Source organism: Symphodus melops, assembly GCF_947650265.1.
Source record: "Symphodus melops genome assembly, chromosome: 2".
NCBI lineage: Eukaryota > Metazoa > Chordata > Actinopteri > Labriformes > Labridae > Symphodus > Symphodus melops.
This window is the reverse complement of record NC_136692.1, coordinates 16,958,210-16,985,886: the sequence shown is the minus strand read 5'-3', so window position 1 is coordinate 16,985,886 and position 27,677 is coordinate 16,958,210. Positions and strand designations below refer to the sequence as shown.

At 42.1% G+C, this 27,677-nt stretch overlaps 1 protein-coding gene across 2 annotated transcripts; it reads right to left on the bottom strand.

Moving 5' to 3' along the window:
* On the bottom strand, positions 1–26,719 carry LOC306820515 (uncharacterized protein). Of its 2 annotated transcripts, none has more exons than XM_079338372.1 (10): positions 26,678–26,719; positions 18,819–18,896; positions 18,662–18,723; positions 18,398–18,514; positions 15,961–16,747; positions 10,910–11,083; positions 9,188–9,377; positions 5,747–5,820; positions 4,350–4,478; positions 1–3,997 (listed from the first exon to the last, which is right to left on the bottom strand). In XM_079338372.1, exons 3-10 carry the CDS (start codon positions 18,668–18,670, stop codon positions 3,876–3,878), a joined length of 1,602 nt encoding a protein of 533 aa, XP_079194498.1. In that variant the 5' UTR covers positions 18,671–18,723; positions 18,819–18,896; positions 26,678–26,719; the 3' UTR covers positions 1–3,875. The 2 variants fall into 2 exon arrangements, with proteins under 2 accessions (XP_079194498.1, XP_079194497.1); XM_079338371.1 differs by lacking the exon at positions 26,678–26,719 and adding an exon at positions 26,016–26,033.
* Between the last annotated feature and the right edge of the window lie 958 nt (positions 26,720–27,677).

Sequence of the window (27,677 nt, the reverse complement as noted above, 5' to 3'; positions counted from 1 at the left end):
TTTTCTACTCAAATGTAAAGTATATGTTTAAGCATAGACTGCACAGAAGAAGTAGAAGTAGGTTTTCAAAGTTGAGTCCAGAACTGTATTACAGCTGCATTTTTTCTTCCAGCCAATAGGGGGAGACATCACAGGTTGCAAAAAGGGTTCCGACTGTACATAACATACAAGAAAAAAAAAAAATAATCATTCTTCGCAATTGGCTGTCACTGTCTTAGAATGAGTTCATGGTTTGAATTTATTGGTGTTGTCTTTTTTTACTGCATTATTTTAAATGTATTCCCTTTTAGAATCAAACAGACATTGTCGTGCATCTGTTGCACTGAGAAACTCTCCCGAGTCCCCTGGCATTCAAGTAAGTTACAATTCAAGGTACTCCGAGTAGCTGATTGACACTGCTCGTCATCATGCTTGTTACATTCTTAAAAACTCTACTTTTGCAAACATTTGCTCCTCACTTTTTTATCCAAATATGGTCACTATGGCGTCAGTCCAAATCTGAAACCCACAGTTCTAACAATCCTCTGACCCTTAGCGCACCGTCTGAGGGACGGCCTAAAAACTTTTTTGTTTTCGTCTGTTGTTAAAGTGCAAATGTCGACGGGACATTTACTCTGAAAGTTACATATTTTACCTTCAAGTCTTATAAACAGCGATCAGGTGGCTTTGACAACTTCTTGTGTACAGTCTATGTGTTAAGCATCCCATATTGATTTCCGGTTGCATTTTGATCCGAGTATTACCACTTTCTGTGTCAGAAATATAAAATGAATAGCATTTGATTTTTGGAATATCCACTTGCTCCTATAGTTGTAGTTTGAATAGAAGTTGATTTTATCGGCTTATCATATGGGCAAAAATGTTAATAGCGGACTAATTGACTAATATTATGCATCTCTTGTTGCACATCGTTTTAAAGTTCAGTGGGATGTATATTTGTTTTAAGCTGCTCCCTCTCTTTGTCTTTATTGTTGTCTGAGGGCATGAGAAGGAAGCAGCTGCCAGCAGGAGATCCTGTGACTCTGCTATAGCAGCGTTGCTGCCTTTGCCAAGCCTCGACAGAAAGTGGGCAGAGGGAGGGAGGAATCAATCACTTCTCCTCAGCAGCAAGAGTGCGAAGTGAGTTTCTTCTACTGGCCCCAAATAACTTATCTTGGGGGTCACCCTTGATTTTCTGAATCATCAAACGATTTCTGTGTTGTTGTTTAAAAAGCCTCAGGGACATCAGAGACTTTTCGCAGCTGCATCAGGCATCTTTTCTCGTAAAGCCACAGACTACCTCTCTTTGGCATCAGAGCATAAAAGCTCTGCTCACCAGCAGCTGGACACCGAGATGAAACCTTTCAGGCTGAACTCCTGCTCTTTTTTTGTGTGTTTACATTACAGTTCAGTGGTCACACTACCATGGGCAACATTTCCCAGAATCGGAAGGAAACAGAAACGTATACAGGAGCATGACACCATACAACAGTTGTGTCCACAGCTTTAAAAACGACCATGAATGAGACCTTGAGTAGGTGAAGAGTTTAAGTTGAACTGATCCTCTCCTGCTTGAAACAGGAAATGGAGTTTCCATAGGAGGGGAGCAGCATGTTTAAGAGCAGCAGCTTTGGAACGCAGCCCAGACGGGAGCTTGTCAAGGTTGAAAAACAAAAAAAAGGGGGATTGCTTAGCTAACAGCTGCTCCTCTACTTCTATAATTCCCAGAGATGATGTTCACAGAAACTGGTGTTAGCTACTGTTTCCATGTTTAGGTTTTAATATGAAGGAAAACATTTTGGTTGACTTTTTTGGCTTAGATTGTGTAAGAACCTAACACAGGCCTGCAGGGTTTTTTTTAAGTTAAGTCAAGTGAGGCTAATCTTGGAGCAGTAGTCATGGGTTACATTTTAACTTGTAATAGGGTTCAAGATCAGGCATAATAACACAGGTCCCTGTGGCTTTAAGCTCCAGGCACTTCAGAAAGGCGTCATTATGCAAACAAACTGCCTATTACAAAAGTACGTGCTCATAGGCCAAAACCCAGTCAGCAGTTACTGCCTGATGCCTCCGCTCAGGTTTGCATTGCTTTTTTATTTTCTCAACAACCAGTAGCACCAAACTGAGACTAACTGAGACCACCAGGTGGGCACAACAAGTCTCTCAAATAATATCTGTCTCTACACGAAGGTGCCAAGAGTCTTTCTTTTCTCTTTAAGAGGATATGAAGCTCACTGAAGATTCTTCTTAGCTTCTTCTTCTTTCTTTTTTTTTTACCACAGTGCAATTCAAAGGGTCCTTGACTTGTTTTAATGTCCATTATTTAGAGACCATGGACAGATTGGTCTACAGCTTCGGCAAAGACCACAAGAACAAAGGCAGATCAAACTCTCACAACTGACGCTCACTGTGTGAGCTCTGGCATCGCCTAAAACAACAAAATCACTTTAAAAATACAAACTTATTTGCTTCCTAAACGCATAAGATGTTTTTTCTCTCTTCTTTTTTTTTTTTTGTCATTGCAATTCAGAAAGGTGCGCTACATAATCAGGTCAGGGGGGGTTGAGGAGAGGGTTCTTGGAAGGCATTGAGGACACATCCCTTTTTTTTTTTTTTTTTTTTGTGGGTAAGAATAAAGCCACTAAAAAGAAGCTGAAAAGGAGCACCAGGCTGCAGCTCTAGAAGACCGACCGAGTCAGTCACTTCATGTCTGTCACACCACTCTCAGGCCTCTCGGGACAGTAGTGCATTAATGTGAGGGGAATTCTGCTGACGTCATGTTTTAAAGACGCAAGCAGGTAAAAACAAAAATAAAATATTCAGTCACTTTTCCCTCAAAACAAAATGACTTGTTAATGGTTGGCAGCATTTGAAGCGAGTGAGAGTTAAGAGGTCTTGGTGTCCGAGTGGTTCAGCAGTGTCTCTTTATCTTTGGTCAGTTTGGTTAAGGTGCAGTTTTCTCTTTCGTTTTTAACTTTATATTTTGAAGGGGAGTAGAAAAAACGTTCAGGGAAGGGGGCAGAGCAAGGGGGAGTGTATTAAAGCTCCGGGGACTTTTTCCACAACAAACAGGCTGTTGTTTCCATCAACAGCTGGTCTGGCATCAGGAGTCAGGACTCCGTCAATAGTTGAATGTCACAACACTCACTGACATTTCAGATGGCGATGTAATCAGAATGGTATGCAGTGCTTCTATAGGAGCCCGGCCAAGTGTACACACACACACACACACACACACACACACACACACACACACACACACACACACACGTACATACATACATATAACTGTGTCTTTGTCTTCCAGGCCTGGGCTCCTCCCACTTCCTTATTTTAACACTTCCTTTATCCTCATATGCCCCCTCGTCCTCGCCTCACTACAGGTCCCCTGCCGGCAACTACGACCAACTACAAAACAGTGCAATGTCTATTCATAGGCACACTGGGATACGAATACAGCACACAGAGGGAGAGAAGAATACTATACACACTCATACAGTATGTTACATGTCCAACACACACACACACATTCATAGACAGCACACAGAATACATAGACGTCAGCAGCAGCAGCAGCAGCAGCAGCTCTGGCCTGGTGGGGTTGGTGGTTTTGCTGCAGCCTGCAGAATCAGAGCGGTGAAGATCGGCTGCTGTTTGAAGGGCCAGCAGGAGGAGGAGGAGGAGCAGGGCGGTACTTTACTCCCATGTTGTTTAGGCTACTTTGTCCTCCTCTCTCTGCCCCTCTTCTTCCTTTCCCCAACATCTCCACCTGTTCCTGCTCCCGCGCGTGAAAGTGGAGAGAAACTTGGTCAGTCAGATTGCGTTGGCGGTGCAGGTGAGGAGGGGAAGGCGCGGATGACAAAGTAGGAGAAGGAGCAGGGAGATTCTTGGGTGGGTTTAGCCCGCCACCTCGTCGCCTCCCTGCGGGGGGTCTTTGCTGGTTTGCTGGTTCTGACCCCCCGCGCTGGCTGCCAGAATCCTCTGCACAAAGTCTTTGGTCCGCCCAGCGACTAAAGGTCCTGCATAGTCATGAAAATATATGTGAGCATGTGATTGAAGGAAGATTAAGAGAGACATATCTGTATCAGCAGGCGAGGACACACTATGTTGCAAAAGAGTGAAAGACCTCTTGAGAATCTACAGCCTCAGAATTGCTTATATTTTTGAAATGGAATAAACTAAAATGTACATGCAAGGAAGACACTTATACCAATAACCTTTATTGTAAGAAAAAAAGAATATCAAGCTGCTCAGTATTGGAGAATAATTAACATGAAGCTCCTAAACCAGGTTTTAACAGATGGAAGCAGTAATGATGCAGATGGTGATAAATACATATTCTATAAGATTTGGAGTGTCTGTGTTTCTCACCGCTGGATTCTCGGAGGATGTCTTCCAGGCGTTGGGTCATCCCTCGGTCGTCCATGTCCTCCTCCTCGCTGCTCTCCACCCGCCGTCGGATTACCTCCTTGATCCGCAGCAGAGCTCCCAACAGGTTATCTGTGGGGGGGGGGGAAAAAGTAAGCTTGACTCTTTATCCCAAAACAGTAGAAGAGTAGATATAATAATAATAATAATAATAATCACATTTGACATTTTTTTAGTTAGATTTGTGTTGGGATGAAAGATGTGTGACCCAACAGAATCAGTTATAAAGATAGTCTGAAGTTGTTGTCCAGTGAAGCTGCAGTCAGTAGGATTCACAGCACTGGCCTGGCACCAAACTCCTACATGCCTGAAACTCCCTGTTCAATCAGCCGCTTCGAATTTAAAGCCTTTTTTAGAAGCTGCAAATTACAGTCATGGACAAAGAGAGAGAGAGAGAGAGAGAGAGAGAGAGAGAGAGAGAGAGAGAGAGAGAGAGAGAGAGCAATGAATGGGTGGGATGAAAAAAAGAGAGAAGAAAGAGTCCGAGGAGAGAGAGAGGAAGCTCAGTTAATGTGTGCGGTTTAGCGCCATGTGTTTTGGCTTCCCGTCAGTGGGACACTTTTTTTTCTTCCTTTTCTTTTTTTTTTGCCGGAGCCACAACTTAAGCCGTCACACTGAAATACTGGGCTGGGCAGAAGAATGACTGGAATGTTGAAAAATGGGATGAAAAAAAAAAAAAAAAGCAGTTCAAAAGGAAATTGGTTGCTGTTTGAATAAAAGAGGAGGAGGAGGAGGACAGACCGAGCTGACAGGTTTGGCAGAGAAAAAGGTGTTGATTATCTGGAACGAGGTGAAGTCACCCTTCTCAGACTTCTGTGTTCCTTGCAATCTTTTGATATTCAGCGTTCTTCAACAGAGCATCTTTAAAATCATGCTGAAAATATGCTTTCTCAGTTATGTTTTGGCTTCATTTATACTTCCTCTTCTGCACCGGAAATAAGAACCATAGTAGGAAAGACGCGATTCGTTTCTGAAGGGAGTTTAGGGTTAACGATGGTTCTGAGTGTACGAAAAACACAATCACTCAAATAGAACATCAATTTGATTTCCATTGCAAGAGAACACATTAAAACAGCAGTTTGGGTCGCTGATGCATCTACAAAAAAAAAAAAAAAAAACACTTGCTGATTGATGTTTTAAATATTTAAATAAATGTGGTTTACGTGGTTTATCAGCTGAAACACCAGATTATGTTGAATATTAAGCATTATGTACATTTTAGGATGACATTATATAGCCTTGACCGTACGCACATCAACTAGGTTCCTTTGTTTTGATGCTGTTTATCATGTTTTGCACGATCAGTATCCAAACAGGACTCAGACTTGTGCAGTACTGACCGTATTCCTGGTTGAGCCCCCACAGCTTGATCTTGTTGGCTTCATGCTGGGCCTTCTTCTTCAGCCTGCAGGCCCTGAAACAGAGATGGAGAAAGCGCCGTCACTCTCATTCGTAAGAGGAAACTCTCTTCTCGTATTCCTCCTCTCTAGCTGATCCTATTCCTGTTTCTGCAGCTTCACACTGAGAGAGGCTGGAGAAAGAGGAGTGGACGACGTCTTTCTGGAAGGCTGCCGTCATCTATCTCCTTCTTCAGTAACCGTTTCACGCCGTGACTCTGCAGAGAAACAGCTGCTTGTGTTTCAGTGTTTTGGAGTTTGAAAAAAAAAAACCCACAGCAGGGAATCAATCAATCAATGCATGTTAAGTATTAATGCATCTCATGGGTAGTCTTCTCTTTAGCCGGCAGAGAATTTCTCTTTTCTTGCGGCTGTGAGTCAGCTGAAGGAAACTTTAAGAAACAACACACCTGCAGACGAGCAGCGTTTGACAGAATAGTCTTCTTCGTTTTCTGCATGTTAAAAAGTTGCCTCTCAGTATTATTGTATTATTTCATATATTTGCACACAGCCCTTGCTGGTTTAGGAAGGATTTACCAACCAATCAACAATATCATGTTTTATGTTCCACCTTCTTTCCCAAAATCAATGTGGAGGTTCAAGAAAAAAGGGGCCGGCTCTCGAGGCAGAACCAAAAATAGCCCTAAAAGGAGCCGTGATGTTTATTGTGATGAATCACCTCCACCAAGCAGTGATTTAATTGTCGTGCTGAATGAGAGAACCAACAATGGCCTCCAGGACGGAGAGATAAACGTATTCACCAATCAAGGATGGGGCTTTGAAAATGGCTGCTGTTGTCGTCTTTAGGATTTTCACAGGTGTCTCTCTACCTATCGTTTATATCAAACCCAACAACATATCACATGCTGAGAGCTAAATGTGTCTTCAGGGAAAGAATGAGTCAGAATGAGCACAGCAGTGTCACTGTCATGTTGCACAGGGACATCATTAGAGAGGCTATTTAAAGCCTCAGCTGGGAGGTCACTGACAGACGCCTGAATTCATTCAGTTGAAAGGGTGAAAAAAGTCAAACATTTAGACTTCAGACCAACAGGTGGGGAAATCACTGACACTGAATGGTTGGTGATGCTTCGTCTATTTGTACTTTCAACTCTAAAGAGAACGATCCAACATCCAATCCAAGTGCCAACTCTTATGATTGACTGTAAACCATACTGAACCTCTTTCCTGAAGCATTCCTGATACATTTTATACAACTATTAAACATTTAGATAATATGTCAAAGCTGATAGAAATATTTCAACATCTTTGTCAAATTGGTTGTTGGTAATCAGACATAAAAAAATGTCCAAAGTTAGGTCTTTATATTTCAGCCTCTTGAGAGAATGTGTAGATTTTAAAGTAATTACCTGATCTTTAGGACTCTTACTGGGCAAAATGTACTGTGCTTAAGCATCTTTGAATAGTGTGAGTGCTCTGTACCATGCTCAAGCACAGTGCACTTATTCGACCCTGGCACTGATGGAACTGATGTGTGAGTGTCTGTGTGGCAGTTTCTGAAAAAAGGTTCCAGCGCACAAGTTAACTGCTAATTTACACGAGTCCTAAAGATTTTTTATTGTTATGTTTAATGCACGAAGAGGCAGAAATATCGCCAACATTATTGAGTCCTTCAAGTCCACCAAGGGACCACGCACACACACACATATATATATATATATATATATATATCTCACAGTCGCTGTTTGAGATGGCTTTAATGTGATGTGGAGAGACCAAAAAACAGCTTGATTTCTCATCGTCATTTTTGCTTTAGATGCTTTGTTAAAAACAATGTTTAGTTTGACTGCTGGCTCGGGCTGGAAATCTTTGGGTGTCTCAATTCAAAGTATTTTAAATCAAAGTCTATTTTTAAATTGTTAAATACTTGAGGATCTACTCCAATCATCTTTGAGACTGGCTGAATTACTTGCTGCGCCATTTGGCATCCTATCGAGTTACAGAGCGAGCCTTAGCACTTAGCAGGGAGGGACTGATTAGCCAAAACATAGATTTTTGGAAGTCTTAGAAAATAAAAATCTCTTTTGCATGAATCAATTTTTCCCACCTCTATTGGTGGCTGATTAAATCAGAAGATTTTCTTCTGCATTTCATTTTAATGTTTGGCTAAAAATTTATTTTTTATACAGCACACAGACAATACACTAATATCCTTCTACTCATAACTCTCAGTATAAAAAAAATAGTCTAGTCACTTGGTCAGGAGATCTTTCCACAACGGTTTCCTGTCAGAGTATTCAGCCAAATCCTTTTCCTCCACATCGCCTGAACGTCCTTGTTTTTTTTCACAAGTTGAGAAAGAAGGCGTTTAAGGTAATCCCACTGCTAACTGTGACCTCTTCTCAGGCAGCCGCGACTGTGACCAAACAAAAAGATGCGACTCTTTGCAGATGAGATTCCTGCATATGAAATTAAACCATGAACTCAGTCACATTACACGATGAGGAAAAGTACACCCTGCTTTACTTCCGTTTAATAACCTCCTCCCTCTAAAATGTCTGTCTGACGTTCGGGTCATGTTTCATACACTTGGAAAGATAAGATATACAAAGCCCCCCCCCGCCTCCTCTTTGCATTGAATGTAATAACGTCCTTTCCTCAAAATGTTTCTCCCTCTTGCACGGATCAACTCTGTTTGACCCTCCTCGTCTAACTCCTCGTCAGCCTCCTCAATCCTGCCCTGATTTCCTCCTATTCAGCCTTTCTTCCTGCTCCATCCATCTCCTCTCCTTTTAAGTTTCCTCTCGTTTATCCTCCATTTTTTGCAGCTTACCCACCCCTTAAACTAATTAAAGAAAGAAGCAATAAACCCTAAAACACGCTCGTGACCGACATCTTAAGAATCATCTGCGTTGTGCATTTCATCTTCAGGGATATCTTTTGGACGGCTTTGGATGTAAATTTAAATGAGATAAAAGCTTATTGTGGCAGGTTTCTCCAAGGCTGGGATTTGAAAGGTCATCTTCAGAAGTGTACACAGTGTTCCTCTGAGAGGAAGAGTTGAAATCAAATGCTTCCGAACGCTGTTGGAGAAAAACGTGAGACACTGGATTCAAAAGCATTTTCTCTTACTTACACATGCTTTAAAATTCAAGATGTATTTGAGCCTCTCTGTAACCTCCAGAAACACATTTCTAGAAGGTCAACTTTTAAAAGCATCACATACAGTGTTTGTAAAGCGATCTAAACGAGGTTAAAGAGTGAACATTCAAACCCACAGAACCCTGCAGGATTTTTATTCGACAAACACTTAACATGCACTGCAAAGAAAAACGCCCCCACTCTTGCAATCGATAAAGGAGGTCTCGGAGGCGCTGACTTCTTGAGGAAGACGTCGGAGGACAGTAAAGTGGAGTCGGGTACCTGGAGGCCAGCTTGTTCTTCTCCTTACGGGATCGAGCTCGGGCCATAGCAGGCAGGTCGTTAACTGGACCCATGCCGTCGATGGCAGCGTTGAGCTTCTGAAGCTGCTCACCGATGTTGTGAAGCTTCTGAGGGTTCGGCGTCAAGTCGCTGGCGTCCGTCTTTCGAGCTTTGCGGCGTCCTTTCTTGCCTTGGATAAGGACAACAGACAGAAAAAAAATAAAATAAATTAAAGTCCTTTTACACCACTTTGGTTCAATTGGTTCAACACCAAATAGTCCCATCAGTGCTGTTTGTAAATGTAACAGTTTAACTGTGCAGAGAAACACTGTTTGAACCAATCAGCTTTGTTTAAAAGAGGCCTGTGAGTATTTCTAAACCTGGACCTTGTTGTTTTAATAAAAGGAACAAAAGGATTAGAACTGCTAGTATCGAGTGCTTTTACACCACAGACAGGCTCAATTCTACAGTCAGGAAAAGTGGTGCAACAGATCACAGTTGATCGGTGATCTGTTTGGATCACACCAGAACACAACATGTGATCAGCAGACTGATTCATCCTTGACCGTCCCGGTGGGGGGGGGGGAATAAACGTCGCTGCAGCTTGATCCCTGTTCAGAGTCTTTAGCGAACGGCGAGCAGCGTTTGAGAACTGAGTGAACGGACAGGTGCAAACAGGGAGACGATTCAGTTTCTCAAAGTATTGATCGTCTCGCTTTGTTGCGCTGTTGCGTGCTGAGCAAAAGCCGTGAAGCTGAAGTTATCATTTAAAACAGCAAAGTCACACAGCGTTCAGACACACACACCGAGAGCCCTGAGAGAGCGAGCGCATCCTTGTTCTGTCAGGTTGAGTTACCGTGTCTGTCAGCGGAGTCTGATGTATTTAAAGAGGAGTGATATATAGGCTGCCTCTGGTTCAAAACAAAAACAAACAAAAAAACATGCAGTCTTAACACAGAACTATTTCTGTCTCTGTAGCAGGGCTTTTAAGTGAGTCAAAAACATCCTAAAAACAAAGAAAGCTGTGTGAATGCACTGTTTGCATTTTGCAAACATTGCAGCCGTTATAGCTTGTTAAAGTAAACTGGCTAACGTGATCTGCTGGACCGTTTCCTAAACTTTTGAACCCATCAGTCATATAGAAGCCAAAACATTTAAAAAAAAAAAATGCCTGGCTTTAAAAATAGCACAACTCCTCTTTGAAATTCTTGCCAAGTTCCCAAACATAAGCCACGATTTGCCATCAATAACAGTTTGTATATAGATGGAAGAGACGTCCTTCTATTTGATGAAACGCTGAAACAATGACATGCAAAATGTTTATTACATACAAAACCATCAGTTTCACAGTGTGAACCTTTATGAGGAAGCAGCTGTGTGTTGTTTTGTTCTCTGCTTGATTTTTTGTTTTAAGAGCACAAGTTGTAAACCTACACTTGTGTCTGACGTAAGATTCACTAATCATGAAAGATAATGAACAATACTGATTTGGACATGAAAGTTGTATGCAGGGCGCATGCCGGAGGCTCCCGATGCGTGTCGTGACAGAAAATAAAATGGGACACTTCAGCTTCGGTGAATCGTTTTTTGAACGACTTCTGATGCTTGTAAGTCTTCCAAGCAGCACATCTTTACACTTTTAACGACGATTACATTTTCATTACAACCGTAAACAACACAGTCCTATTATGTCACTAAGATAGTGACGAGTGGTCCTCTCACCCTCTCTGCGGTACAGGGTGCTGGGCAGAGTACTCGAGCTCCAGGACAGAGACCAGTGGACGTCTCCGCCCAGTTTCTTCTTCGTGGCCGACTCTCGAGCGCGTCTGTACTCCCAGAAACATCGACGCTTTGACGGGCGCTCGCCTGGCTGCCTCACCGGCTCGGCCTCCACCTCTGTAAGTAAAACAAATCCACGCACATGGAACAGATTCTTTAGTTGGATATGGCAGTAAAGTAAAGACGGTGCTTTTTGTGTCAAGAAATTGGAAGCTTTCTTTTCACGATTTCAGAGGACTGGCCTCGATTCTTACGATGAGAAAATTGCTGATAAAAAAAAAACGCTGCGTCAAGCAATGCTGCTACATTACAACAAAAATGCTTTAGAGATTTGTTTATGTGACACGTTTAAGAAAGGGGATGACAGTTCATTGGAGTCACTCAGGAAAAAGGCTGCACAGAAAGAAAATCACTGGAGGAAACTTTGTAATAGTACAGAGATTTTCCCCACAAGACATCGACAGGGTCAAACTCATAACAAGAGCTTATTTGAAATAAATAAAAATACATAAAGGAAACACCTTAGACACAGACACGTTTTCCAAATGCATTGCAGCACAATTCAATAAGCAAACACCAATGCGTTATAGATTTTTAAATATTTAATGCACTCGCAGTTAGAATTGAGCATCTCTGTCATCTGTGAAAAGAATATTGAGTCGTGATATTTGCAGACACTTAAATTAAAGGACTCGTCTTGGGGTGAGTATCAGGCACAATAAGCCTTACAAACCTTAAATATACGATCGAGCTGGGATTCTCGACTGGTGCGTCGTCGATCTGTTTTCAGTGGGTCACTAGCAAAAAAAGCTGCTGTCAAATAGTTTAAAAAAAAAAAAAACATGTTTATTGTTTTCCAGTTGATTGCTTCTGTCAGATGTTCTGCATCGTTTTGCAAGGTAGAAAAAAACCCCAGAAACTTTTGATTGAAGCTCGAAACAGCAAAAATGGCACAAGTTTGTATTAAATAAATCAAATTGGTTGAAAAGATCAGAAAATTTGGGTCCCCTTTTATTCAGGAAGGAGATGGTGGTGAGCCTTGAGAACCAGTGATCTGCACAATGATTTCAAAGAGGAGCCAAAAAAAAAAAAAACCTAAAATAAATAAGCAAGTAAGAAACGCAGCATCAAAAATGTTGCGAAAAAGAACCGAGGATGAAAAACATGAAATGATCAGAATTCCTTCCCCATGAATGTCTTCTTTAAGCTCCAGGCTGATCTATTAAATAACGAGATATTTCTGTCTGATGTGGGCCCACAGCAGATACATCACTCTGGTGAAAGACGACCACAGAAAGTGTTCACTGTCAGCAGTTTAAAAACAACCATTTCCCTTCTGCTCTGTTTCTCTTATCATGTCTGATCTTATCGTCTGTTTCCGCTTCAATGTAAACCGCACTGAACATAAACACAAATCACTGCGCAGAGAAGGGGGCGAGCCGCTGGGCCGTCAAAGAGTGCCTTTTCAACTCTGACTGACCTGTGATGAGAACACGTTTCGTAACGTTCTTGCTCACACAGAATACAGCTTCTCACTCTGGCGCAACATTGAGTTTCATCTGCAACCATTTCTTTGAACGGAAGCCAAACTGACATGAATGGAGAGATTCTTTTAGTCATATTGTCCTCAGACAACAAATTAAGAACGTATTTTTTCTTGAGATGACAGAGCTCGTCTCTATTCGAAAGGTTAAAAAAAACAAAAAACTGTTTTTGTTACCCTGAGAAAGTAATAGAGGGATTTCTCGAGGTGAGGCAGTGTTTTTATATATCTCCTTTGTTGCAAAATTGCAAACATTGCCGGATTTGACCTCTCTGAAATGAGAAGTTCGAGTTAGAAAAAAAAAAATCCTTTGGTTTCTCGTGTCTACTGTTCTTCCAAAATGTTTCTCAGCATGGCAGAATAAAAAAAATGAAATTTAACCTGATGCCGATGCCTTTGTTGCATCAGAATCCCTCGAGCTTTGAGCCTACAACAGAGTCAGCATGGCAATGATCCAAATGTTCAATCCAGGTCATTATATTAATATTTCCGGGGTTTAACTCTCAACAACCATTAAGCAGGTGGACAACACTGACAACCACACATAAATGTACTAAATAAATGATAAAAGCCCTGCATGATAATACAATGGATGGAACGTAATCATAACTGACAGGTATTAATGTTTACGTTTGCAGATGTAAAACCCGGCTGTGAACCTCAATCCGCAAACAAAACCTTTACGTCCATGTGACAAAACCACCGTCTTCTTAAAACTGCACGCATGTATGCTGCTTCACAAACAGACACCTACACCAGAGACGAACCTGTCACCCAAGATTAGCCTCAGCCGTGCAGAAGGCGTGAATTATGGCATCATAAATAATACAACGTGGAAGGCTTCCCGCTGCAGGAGCAGAGACTGGGACGGTTCTGCAAAATTTACCAGGGCTGAAGTACAAAAACATTCGATGCCAATGTGGAAAATAGAAGGGGGATTTAATTGGACTTAGAGTTAATAACCATGAAAGTCCTCTACTAAGGCTGCCCTTGTTACACACACACACACACACACACACACACACACACAGCAGAAAACGCCATTGTCTGCGCCCTCCCCTCGACTTCATCTTTTGCTCCGTGGCTCTTTTTCAATTGTTCAACCGACAAACACGTTCTCTTCGATTGGAGTGTGCTTCATGTAATGGCTCGTCCACGGAGACACACACAACAATAGCTACAACAACAGGGAGAGACGTCGATGTCTTCCGACTGTTGAAATGTGACCCAGTCCGGTCTTTTAGAGCGAGCCAGCAATCTCTTTGTTACCTTGCAACAAGACGTCGGAGATTTGTTTATCTACCGGAGATGATCAGAGGCAGAACGAGCCGGGCTGATGAAGTCTGTTTACATGTAAGATATCTATCATACATACATACATACATATATTCCACGTATGTAAGCACTAATGTGATGGTCCGAGCCGACTTACATTCAACATTCATGTTCTGATGAAAACATCAAAAAGAAATGCATCCAACCACAGCATGCCGTCACACCAGTCGTTTCCCTGTTTCCACCAGAACATCTCAGAAGTACACTTCAAAAAGGGACACGTCCAGAGATTTGGATGGATTTCTATTGAGTCGCTGAAGCAGAGAGAGGATTAAGGACGAAGACTTCGAGGTTATAAAGTCAGGATTCGTTCAGCAGGTCAAACAAAGCTTCCAGTCTGTGGTGGTTTGAAGAAGAAAAAAAAAAGGCATTTTACTATAATTCGCCAACTTAAAAAGTGTTTCCAACTGCAATAAAAATGTAGAGAGTGAATCCCCCCCCAAGGTCTGATAGTTTAAAAGTTTAAAACCATAGCAGCGGCTCAAAATCTGCAAATTGGGGGGGGGGGGCTTCATTGACAGTAGGATTCCCCCTGAAGTGGCCCGATATTACAGCACTCATACTTGTTGCTGTGAAAACCTGTTTGTCAATGAAAGTGGACGGAGGAGAATTAAGGGTTTTACATTGATGCTTTAAAAATAGTGCTAATGTATACCGTCTGCACAAACTTTTTTTAAAGTTCACATGTTGATGTCAGATCATTTACGACATAATGATCATGAATGCTGGTTGGAGGGGCCCCCTGTGAATATCCGCCGAGGGCCCCAACAGACACTAGAATCCCCACTGTCCCCCTTTTAACTTTAAATATGGATCATTTGTAAATCTGGAACGTGAGAGTGCGGCGAAGGTGAAGACGTAAACTTGTTTCGATGTCTTTAAGGTTTAGCACACAAACGGGAACGAGAAATCTTATCCTCTTAAAATAGGATCAAACATGAAAACAAAAATGGCAGGACAAGAAGGGAGAGGCTCAGGCACAATAGGTCTATCTTTATATGTGATCGTCGGTAGATCCTTCTCACGAGAACATCAACAACAGACAAAAACAAAGACCAGGAGCCCAGAGAAAAGGTCTTTGGTAACAAGGCATCAGCTTAACGCAACAGTCTTTGTCTTTGAAGCGGTCTAAAAATCCATTTGTATCGTAACACTTGTTTCCTCAAACAAAGGCAGAGGAGCATTTTACAGATACTGAATTATGTGAAGACTACTCATTACGAGTTGGTCCAAACAATAAAACTTTCGTCAATTAAGTTGTGTTTTCTTTTTTTTGGAAACTATACTCACAGTGTTGGTTGAAACTGTTCATGTCTAATTAAGCAAAAAGGTACGTGAGGTGCGATACAAGGAAAGATTGTCCACACGTTTCACAGATGGCTACATTTTCTGGCGAAATGATGAAATAAAGATTTGGACCAGATGTTGTCAAATTTCCTCCAGGTGTTACAAAAAAAAAAAAAATGTGTCGACAAAAATGTGGTGGTTGGAGGTTGCAGTGACTCAGGTTCTCCTTGTGTTCAAATCTGAGCCAACTCGGAATTTATTCCACCGATGTGTTCTTGAGATACTGCATTAAAAATAATGTGGTAAAATAAAAGGTGAAAAGATAATTCTTCTGACATTTAATCAGCGAGGAGAAAGGTTGCATGTTTAAGTGATCTGGTAACTACATTATTTGTAAATGAAACATGAGCGTTATAATGAAAGGTGTGTTTGGTCACATGAGGATTGATGAGAGATTCCTGGTTTTCATTCAAAAAAAAAAAATGTGGCAAACAGCAAAAAAATAAAGAAAGAAAGAAAACATAATGCCATCTGCCATTTCTGCTTGAAAGTGAGCCGGGCCAAAAAAAAAAAAAAAAAAGAGTAGTTAAAGAAGCCAACAGCTGAACGCTGCATGCCGAAGCTGAACGTTTGAGTTGTTTATGAAGCTGCTCAAAAGTTGTCTCTGTCAACTTTCAAGTATGAAAACACGCTCTTTGTCAAACAGGTTACAGAGAGTATTTGATAACATTAAAAGCTTCCAACTCACGCTGACATTTCACACAGTCAATCTCTTGTCATGGATTTACACTTCAAACACACTCAAACAGACAAATCTAACTGAACTCACCACATTCAGTCTCCGAGGAACTGGAGAGCTCCGCTTCCACTGCAGTTTCCTCTCCTTCATCCTCATCGTCCTCCTCCTCCTCCGCCTCTTCGTCCTCTTCTTCTTCCTCCTGCTCCTCTTCTTCCTCAAGATCCTGCTCGGTCTTAGCCTGGCACTCTTCTTTTCCCTGCACCTCCTGCTGCGTCTCCGCCGCTTGCACGGTCTCCTCTGTCGGCGAGGTGCGTCCGGCCCCGAGCTCCTCTCCCTTGCTGAGGGAGTAGTTGTGCTCCTCGCTGCAGTGCTCCAGAGACAAACCTGCAGCTGACGCCAATGCCACCTCCTCTTCCTCCTGTTGCTCCACCTGATACACCTCCACCGTACGCTCCTTTGACAACCTCTCGTCCTGTCTTCCACTTCCTGCGACGCATACATCCCTCTCTGTTGTTGTGGAAACAGAGATACGCTCCGCCTCCTGTCTCCTCACAGCCTGGACGTCTTGGTCCACAGGAGTGGGTGTGGTGTGTCCGTCCCTCTTCCTCCTTTCCTCTTCCTGCTCCCGCTGGAGCTGCTGCTCCTCCCCGCTCCTCCCCCAGCGGCCAATCAGGACTGCCTCCTCGGAGCAGGCCAGCAGCTCCCCTCCCATCCCGAGGCCCAGCTTGGTGTAGCGAGCCATCTCGTCCAGCGCGGACACGTCCCAGCGCTCCGGGTGCAGGTCCTCACCAAAGCCGCCATCATCCACCAGGTCGCTTAGCAACTCAAAGGGCCGTTTCCGTGGTGATGCCGGGGAGCCCAGCATGAGGAGTACACTCTATAAGAGAGCAGAGATATACTGTACACTTCTGCATCACATGTCAGCAAGAACTGCTAATATTACAGAGGTTAAAGATAAATGAAACTCATCCTTCCCTGCAGCCTGTTAGCTTTAGGATTTTTGTTTAAACCAGATAAAAACTGCAGGAAAATCACTTTCACAGGTAAGCAAATAGATTTCAGAATAAGCATGATTTGAAGTGTGATTAGTTATCTCCACAGAAACCTGCAATCTCCTTTCAGAGAACCTTTTGAGCGTCTCTCTTCAGTCATAACAGGAAGACTGAGTCCTGCATACAAAGTCAACATTTATGGAAAAACATGAATCAGTTCAGTTGTAAAAAAAATTAAAAAAAGGAAAAAGTCAGGAAAGCCAACACATGATCACCTGCTTTGTGATAGTACAGAATCAAAACAAAAGACAAAGAGCAGCGGGGGGGGGTCAAGCGACTGCGAGTGGAAGTAAAGACTGAAGGTGCTGCTTATGAACAACGTGAAGAATTAGATGATGTCACTTTTAAATTGTTTTCCAGCAGTGACACTCGAACGAACTGGGGAGATTTCATCTGTATGCAGTCCAGCCTTATCCTGCATGCTGACGCTCTGTCAGACCTGTGGATCTTGTCGAGCAAAAACAGACTGATCAAAAATCACATGTCAGCAAATACAGACGTTAAGTCACTCCTCTTTGCATCTCATACAGACACACGAGTTACGTTTGCATCTACTGCATGCAGACAGAGACAAGAGGAGAAAGACAATGAAGTCATCTCGTCGCTGTGTTTTATCAGCCCTAACCCTAACCCTTTTCTTGAGGGGCCTTTTTTTTTATTTAACTGAGCTAAAACCAGTGCCCGCTTTTTTTACTTTCTTTTTTTTAACTTTTACAACAGTATAGGGATGGCTGAGGCGGTTTGGGTTTTTTTTCCCGCTGCTTTGTCGGCGGCGTATGCATGCGTTTGAATGGGATTAGTTACTTTAAATAACAACCTCTGCCATCATCGTGTGAATGGTTAGGTGTGAGCTGAAGTGTGAAAGTGCTTTGAGTACTAAGGAGACTAGAAAAAGAACTATACAAGCTCGAGTCCATCAACCATATGTTGATATTTTTTGTACAACAACTGTTCACGTGTTTATTTTTGCTGCCATGGTATTGAAACAGATATTGCTTGGGTTTTGGTCCTGGCAGCCCTTCTCTGAGCCGATTGTATTCAGTAGAAGAGCTTGTAGAAATGAAAGTGCAGCGTGTTTAAGGGTTAGAATAACAAGTCATGGGAGTCGAAGACTTCAGAGACTTTGAAAGTCTTAAGTATAGCTTGACTGATGACAGGTATGTACTGTATGGAATTAAAAATATTTCCAAATGTATGACAGAATACATAATGCTGAAATTGTCCACCTAAATATTGGACTACACAGGTCATGCCTCCCTATTCTGCTTACAATTATCTGCAGTGGAAGTTTGAAATTGAAAGCAATGGATGTCTAATGTGAGCAAGAGGTCAGAGTTCAAGGCACGGTATTAGGAAAAAGTGAATCATCTTAAAATGCAGGCAAAGCTTTGTAAAAATAAACAGTTTGATTCGATTTGGAGACCAGGGAAAATGAGCTCTGTGACTTGTGACGATGATTGAGTCTGTCGTCTCACCTGGTCGTACTCTGTCCTGCCCCCTTGTGGCGACATGGCCAGGGGGTAGGGGCTCAGCAGACCCCTGTGTCCCCCGTAGGCCTCTCCAAACACAGGCTCCATGCCATTCATACCCGGCTGCGAGGGAGGAAACACACACACACACACACACACACAAAGATAAAGTGTGAGAGGCAAACATTGAGGAGCATCATTCACAGGTGATGGAGGATGATACATTTTTTTTTTTAAATTTTAAAAAACTCTGCGGCATTCCTACTCTACCTGAGGCATGCCCGAGGCAGTGGGGTGGCAGGTTACGGTCACAACGTCAGCTCAAGTGAGTTCTGTAAAAAATAAATTAAAAAAATAAAGTTCTAAACTTAATATACAGTAATGAAACAAAGAGGAGACAGGAGAATAAGAGGAGGGTTTAATTTACCGAAGGTTGAGAGATGACAGCGTGAAGCGGTGGAGCTCTGTTCACATGTCGCAGCCCTGAAGCTCTCAGCCTCCCAGCCTGAAGGGAGAAAAAAATTCAGATTCACAACATGCCACGTTAATTGTAAAGCAAGAAAACACAAAATATTAGAGCAGAGAAATCTCCGCACCAAGGTTGTGTTTTCAGGCGGAGCTAGACGTGTGCACACAAACGTTCAAATCTTTAAACCCTGAATTTACCCAGACTTTTCCTGCCAGCCACAGAAAGAGAGCCCTGCTTGCTGTCAAGACATGGTGCCCTGCTGACATCAAAAAGAGACATTTGTGCACACCTGTATAGGTCAAGAGGAGCGTGAGAAAGGACCAGGGGCGATACATCGAAAACCAAAGAACTGAAGCACACACATAAAATCTCTGCTTCACAGTACAGAGAGCTTCATGTGGATACTTTGCAAAAAAAAAAGATGGAAGCGATCGCCGGAGTAGAGGAGACCAAGGTCATAGGCCGACCAATAACTACACTGTAAAATGATGCCATTCATTGATATCATCTTGAAGAACAACCTAGCAAACGTGGATTAGAAAAAAACTTTTAGAAATTAATTGATCAGGATAAAAAAAAAAAAAGGACTGAGTCAAGGCAAAAGTAATGGCAGGACAGGCTTCATGTATGCAAGCTCAAGGAAGTGACCGCATGCTGATAGCGTACTGCATGATAACGAAGAGCAGCAGGTCGTGGAAAAAGGGCCTGCACACTCAAAGAAAGCTGTGGCCAAAAACTGCTTCTGCTTCTCAGAAGTATTCTAAGAATTGCATCAGGTCAGAAGCAGCTTATAAAACACAAGATTGAAATGTGTCTCTATGTTCAGAATAAACACACAAAGGTAACATTCACTACTGTTAGAGTTTGTTTACTGAAGTGTGCATTTCCTTCTAATCTGTCAGTGAAGTCAAATATTGATGAGATCAGAGTTCTTTTTTATCTTTTTTTTTAAAGCCAAAAAAGACTTTCATTTTTATACATTTGCTGGCTAGTTTTTGCTATAAATAAATCTATTTACTGCTATTCAACATGAAAAACAAGCTGCTTCAGCTGCCAGAAATGTAGGACAAATCATTTCCCAAGAAAGACAACAATCAGCATTAAAAATAGCATACGCACACGCTTTAATGCAGCAGATCGAGGCTGAATTTGACCTGTGTGGGGGAGCATGGGATTCATGGAACATTTGTAGGAATTATGAGGATTTAAGCAACTGTCTTTTGTCCTTTCAGTTCTGTAGCATACATGGTACAGGTTCATGTATAGGTACCATACATGGTGTATATGCCTCCGTCACAGGCTGCATCGAAGATCTTTGCTGTTAGTTTGTTAATGAATAAAACACAACTGTAAAAAGAGCATGTCTGGAAAATGAAGGAGAATAAAAGCAGATGAGGACTTTGAATCAAACTGACCTGAGTTTAATTTGAGTATTCATCAGCCGTACGTATCATGTTAAAGTTTAAGGTCAAGCTCCATGAGAAGGGCAGATGAAACACTGCGGTCTTGAAGGCTGACAGCAGTAACTACATTACTGTACAAAACACAGTGAAACCACAGGGAATTTCTCAAATATGAATCGGTGCAACACAAAACCAGTACTGCCATGAGTTGAAGATACTGTGAAAAAGGTGGCACTGATTACCCGCATGTAAGTCACTGCACCAATGTGAGACCATAACCAATCAGCTCCAAACAAACAAACAAAAACGGCTTCAGGTTGTAGTAGCACTCATGCACACGTACAAAATGCCAGTTCATTTGAATTTGTTTAAAACCTAAAACCTTAAAGATAGAATGGTATTGTTTTGGGTTTTTTTCTTTAGTGTCGGGGAGCTACTTTTCAAAATAAAAGATTAAACATAGACAAAAAAACAGCAAAAGTTTTAAATGTGAATGTCAGTTCTGCCTATCATTACCATTACAGGTCATTTCTACTGACCTAATAACTATTAACCATGGCCATCTTGGCTTTCCAAGATATATCCCCATAATCATTAGAACAAAAGGAACTATGAAACACTATTTTCAACTCGACCTGCTTTTATTTGTTTACTTTTACATTCTTGTTTTTTTTTTATCCTAATTTAATCTTTAACACTTGGAGATTGGCTTCAAAGGGAAAGTGTGTTATAAATAAAATGCGTCATGATGATGATGATGATGATAAGTTGAGCTAACATCGTTTCTGTGAAATTGTACATTTAGGTCATGCAAACTATGCCAGAGCTGAAAAATATTAGCATCTTTGCCTGACCTAATTTCCCCATCTTGCTCTCATCCAGTCGGCCAGCTACAGTCTGCCTGAATCCATGCGAAGGCAGCGTTAAGTCTCACTGAAGATGTAAGCCTAGTCTCTCTCGAAAAAAGAAAAGAAAAAGGAGCCATGCGCTCTAGGGAGTGTTTAATGCAGCAGTACAGTGCGTCTGGGACTGAGTGAAAACAAACTCCTGTGTTTGTGGTCATGGTTAAAAGAACACGTTCTATGGCACACAGGACAGGACAGTTACATATACGACCTTTGATGTCTTATTCCATGTTGGCGTTTCTCTTTTTAAAGAGCATCCTAAGTGAAAGACAAATACAGGACATTATTATCCAAATCCTCTAACCTAATTGACTCACCAAACATCTGCTTCTTGGACTCCACCCATTACGGATAAACCCAGCCAATGAGAACAAGTTTTCCGCCTGCCGAGCTAGCTTGCTAGTCTAATGTTTGTGTAACCAAAACTCTCCATTAGAGGAGGAGGAGGCCATAGTGCAAGCCGCCGATTCAGACAGACGAGCTCCTTTCAGGCGGGGACATGATGAAACAGCGAGCAACACCAAACACACACACACACCACACCACACAGAGCAGGAACAATGCAGACCTACTGTTAGCTACCTGTGGAAAACCAGGATAAAAGAACAGCTCACGCCGACTCGGGTTCAAGGATTGGAGAACACTGCCATAATACTCTCACTGTGGACTGACCTCAGGCACACAAGAATGAGGAAATGAGGATTGGCTGGGCGGTTATGACACTGCCTTGGCATGCCACATGGAAAACTGGTATTTGGCACACAGAGCGAGCCAGCTACCAACACGCTGTGTACACAAACACTTATCAGACACATACAGAGTTTTGAAGTAGAGATAACAAACTCATGGAATGGATAATAATTCCACCAGCAGACAAAGGATACAGGTCTTTATCATAATGTTTCAGCACATGTGCTAACAGCAGAAGCACCGAGATAAGAAACACTGTAAGTTTACGCAAGTATTAAGACTATATCAGCAGCTCACTTGTATAAACAGCTCAACTTTTCCAAATGCAAATTATGAACGTGTCCTCTCTTTTCTTGGAATAATATTTTTTACAAACAGATCATTCAACTTGTATAACTAAAACGTCAGAGAGGCTGTTAGCGCCACAAAAAGGTGAACGCATGCTAACGTGTTCATTCTCCACCATTTTCCTTTCATCTCCTCTATCTGACTGCAGTACTCTCCGAGGTACGCTAAAGTATTTGCTGCTTTTACACGGTAAATTTGCACAGTAGAACTCCCCCCCCCAACACACACACACACACACACACAATACACAGAATGGATTCTTATTTATATTTGTTTGTACTCTGTCTGATATAAGAGCCGGACCTGCCTCTGTACAATAACAATCCCACAATCATTTATTGTGTGTTAGTTCAATATAGGCTTGGTCCGAAGGTCTCTGTGCTCATAAACACACTCCTGACAGACAGAGTTCAGAGAAAGAGAGAGAGGAAACCGGAGAGAAATTGCTTCATCTCAATTCAAACCACTGTAGGTCAATAACCGGCTCGAACCAGCAGCTTAACATTCAGCCCAGATCCATTCAGTCTTTTGTCAACAAGACGACAAGAGCCGAGTGGGATGCCAACACAACTGCGGCTTATGTAAAACTTCACCAAATACATACTGACAGCACAAACATGCATGTTTACATTCACAGTGTGGCGGGATTATGTCACACAGTTTGTGCACGATAGAAGAGCCTTATATTGGTTATTGACAAATACACAGAAGTCAATGTCTTCTCAAGCTTAAAACCATTTTGGTTCTTTTCTGCCATATTTATCCATGAGACTTGTTTTATATTAATGTTTTATTAATGCATTGTGTGGGCACTGAATATGCTAATCATAATGACTCCATATGCTTGCAACAGCTTGTTACCTAACACAGTGTGCTGTAATCTAATGAAACTCACTATGCCATAATGTTCTTTTCCAAAACATTGCTTCAAATTCTAAGTGCTGTGATTAACAAGACATTGTCATTCATTACCTCTGATATGTTGAGTCAAATCAGTTTTTCGACTTTTTAAGAAGTAGATTGGACGACAAGAGCTGAACCAAACTCCAGTGTTGAGTCTTGTTTTAAAAGTAGAATGTATTATCATCGGTGTTTTTGAAAACGTTTGCGGTCACATTGTCCTCGCTCTTTCTTTGCAAGGATTCGAAGCATAAGATTTCTGGATCTTAAATTATCACAGAAGCAAATTTAGCCAGATTAGCATAAACTCAGCTAGCAGCCCCCGAAGTGGAGATGGGACAAAATACTAACAATTTGATATGGCAATGTTTAGTCATCCTGACTATGGGATACAATGATGGAATTGCTGGTTTAAATGAAATAATGCATTTTATTGGAAAAATAATGTGGTATTGCTTAGAGTTCCCTTCATGGCCATCGGCAGCAAACGAGAAAAAGGTGCTAGTTGGAGTATGCCCTCAAAGAAGGTGCAGGTCAATACTAAAAACACCAAAGAAAAGAAGATTCAGTATATGGCCGCACACTTACTCAAAAGGTGTGATCTTCTTCAGATCACCTGATGAAAACATCAGGTCAAAACATTGTGAACAAAAACGTTTTTTTGGCATGTGAGTAAGTGCGGAGCCACATCTTCCTCTCTCATCGGAAGTAAAGAAAGAAGTAAGAAGTAAAGAAGTGTAGAGCGGGATAAAAGAAGAAGACAAGTAGAGCAGGTTCATGTCAGATAGCCGTCAAAAGACATGAAGAGCTGAAGCATGATGAGAGGTCAAACTGACACCAAATTGTCAGGAATAGATAAATGAATCCTGCACATAACCTTTTTAAATGTGTATTAAATGTGTATAATAAATCATATCCTATAGCTGCTTTAGAAGTTAGTCTTTAACTAGTAGTTTTTATCCAAACAACAGTTATATAAAGTTTACTTTTAGATAAGGCAAAAAAGTATTCATCTGTTGTCACAGAATCCTTTTAACAGCGTTGCTCCACCATAAAGGGTTACAATGTATATAAAGGACATTAAGTGTCAGTATTCTGTGCATTTTAACATGCAAAGCTGTTTGTCTTGCATATAGTATCACACGTTTTTGAAAACGTGATTTTAAAATGCACATTGTAAACTAAAAACAAACTATACAGAAAGACTTGGTGAAGTGTAAGCACAACTCCACCCATCAAGACCATGTGGAGGAAAGTCAATCTGACACTTGACCATGAGGCAAATTTAGAGCATGAGCACTCTGACCAGACAATGAACCTTGAGCAGCTGGAGGCCTCTTTAGAACAAAAAAAAAAAAACACGACCAGCTCCAGTAAGAGGACATCATAACGCATGGATTGAGGTTACGCACAGAGAGAGAGGAGAACGTGGTCGAGAAAAAAGTAAACGAGGTCGGAGTCCGTATGGAGAGGCTGCGATGGCGATGAGAGTAAGAGAAAAAAAAAGCGGGGACAAGACGGGGGAGCGAGGGGAGGAGAGGCGCTCTGGCTGTCGGTCTGTCTGGGAGGCCAATTTGCCAAATAATGCTCCAAAAACCTGGACGACGGATAAAGCACGAAACAAAATATCACGAGCTTATTTCAAAGTGTCATAAAAGACCACGTACTCGTGGCTAATTAGGGGGGGGAGAAATGATGAAACAACCTTAACGACCTGGATGCGCCCCTTGCCTCCCCTCCCCATGTCCTTGGAGCTCGGTTTCCCGTACAACGATGGAGAGCCAAAGTGGCCCCGTCCGCCGCCCCTCTCCTCACCTCGCTTCGCTTCTAGTTCATCCGAAGCGCGTCCTGCTCTCCTCCGAATAAAAAAAAAAAAACACGTTGTATCTGTAACTGAACCGATCAGCGCAACAGAACCATTGATGCATGACGGCGGCGTGTGTCCGCACAGCTGGATAGAACAACAGCAGCACACATCGAGCCGGAGCACGGACGAGAAGGTGCCATGGTGGCAGCCAGCAGCGTGTCCCGCATGGCACGGCGAACCGATGAGCCGCACTTCCACATCCAGACCCTCCTCTCTTTTCCCACACTGCACATTCACACTAAGTGCATTTCTATTTTTTAAATATGAAGGATAAATAGGCTACATACCAAAAGCAGCCACAGCGCGTCGCGTGGACTATCACGCCGAGACAACAGGGATCCTTTCAGCGCAAGACAACAATAAAAATGGGGCGCAGCTGGCAGTGCCACCGGATGTCCATTATTAATTCCTAATACGGCCGATTTCTGAGCATGTGGAAACGTTGCATGTTGAACAAGTCCAGCCAGGAAAAAAAAGTCTGCTTTTCCTCTATGTTTGGCACTTTGACTAAATAATAAAGTTGCACGTTGAACAAATCACAGAGCAAGTTTGGCTGCTGTTTGTCCACCTGCAGGTGCTGCTGCCTGTTGGTGGTGATACAGGCCCAGACAAGTTCAAGTCAGTTTAAGTTGTGGCTATATATAAAACAAATACTATAAAGATGGCAAGAAAAATAACACTGGAAGCGTTTTTATAATCGTCCTACAAACGCGCAGAGATATGACAAATGTATGCAAAATGGAGAAATAAGTACAAATGCGCTTATGTTTAGTTTGTTAAATATGCGACAAATAAGTGTTATATAGCCGACAGTTTTGAAGCGCATTTTCTGGGAAACGTTGCATTAAAAATATTCCAGTGTACAGTTCTGTGCCATACACGCTACAGTGTGTAAATCCGTGTGAAAGTAGCCATTTTTATAATAAAATCTTTCATATTTTTCCCTTCATATTAATAGTGTTGGTCAATAACTTGTCAGCGCATCCACTTGTCTGAAACGCGAATTGATTATGCCAACAGAAAACTGTGAGACAGGCTTTACCTTCTCGCTTGTCCTCGGATGTCCCCTCGGAGTTAAGGCTCCTCCGGACCGGGGTAAAATGTCGGCCTCGGTCTCTCCAGATGATATTATCACGCACCATCCACAAAGAGGAGCAGCGCCCGCGTGGACAACAACAACAACAACAGCAGCAGCGCGGAAATCCAGTTCAACCTATACGGCCACATGCAAGAAGTTAGTTTACAGTGCGAGCGAGCTGGCCCAAATGGCGGATAAACGGGACAGAAAATATGGTTGTAGTAGGACTGTTGAATACCCCCCTCCCTCCTTGCCTCCTCCACCACCTCCTCCTCCTCATGTCTCTCCCTCCTCTCCATTGGTGCACAAGCAGACCGTTTTTGAGATGAGAGGGTGGGAGAACACTCATCTCTCCCCCCCGAAGCCTATTCATTTTTTTTTAAAAATAAAGTTTTTTACGTCTGTAAGGAAGAGTCCCTCTTTGTGTAACAAAACAGCACAAGACTCCTCCTATTGGCTGCTTAGGTTTTAAACCACTTTATTTTTGTGCAAAGAACAAACCTTAAGAGAGCGACAGAGGGCTTTGTTGTTGTTTTTACGGCGTACAGGTGTTGCGCAGTGGTTAGCTGCATACTTCCGGCTTCGTCAGAGCGTAAATGTTGAGAAGGGAGTTGTAAGTGACTGACCTGATAGAATAGGAAGTGTATCAGCTGTGAAAACAGTTGCAGCTCCCATCGGCGGGTCGAGGGGCACCTAAGTTCAAGAATAATCCTGCAGACCGACTGTCAAGTTTGAGATAGTTGAATGTTACACTTCCGGCCTTGGCTTTCGAAATAAAAGTGAAGTTTAAAAGACTATAAGAAAAAAAAACTAACTGTTTCACTAATGATCATTGTATGTCATGATACCTTTTTGAGTTAATAAAGAGATATAGCAATAATAATAATAATAATAATAATATAAGACACGGTGTACATTTATAAATGTAAACGTCAGTACAACAATTACAAATGTATTGAGGAAAAAAACTCTCAGTTTGATCATTCTAAATATTTATGATAAACAGTATTACTATCATGTTCAGTATCACTGATCCCTATTAGTATGTTGGCTACAGTCAATACATGGCCCATGATCACTTTATTTTAATAATACAGTGATTTTCACAAGTGACGTATGTCAAGAAAATCATGTGATTATTCTTCAGGATATCTGACTGGCTGAAGATCTGTTGCACTTTTTACCATGCTTCACAACAGCTGGCAGTCTGCAGCATTAATAAGGTCTGTCATTGCTACAAACAATGTAGGCTACAAAAGTGTAAGCTTATTATTAATATCTGATTTTCAAAGTGTATTTTAGTTGGCGAGTACAACTTTATTATGAAAATCGCCTTACCGTTTATACTACCTGGATGTGCGTATCTTTACTAATTGAGAAGCCAGTGAATACGGATATGGTTTGTACCTACGACACGGCGCCGTCAGAGGGCGGGATCACACGACCCGTGTTTAAGGACACCGAGAGGAGCGGGGCTGTGAACCCGTTGACCCTGGCAGGGCATCCGGGCTGCTTCAGAGCAGAGCCATATTTAAAAAAAAAAAACCCTTCACCCCCTCACCGGGAGAGTTAAACGTAGGAGCAGACCACGGCAGGCTTCCTACAACTTCACTGTACCTCTGTGAA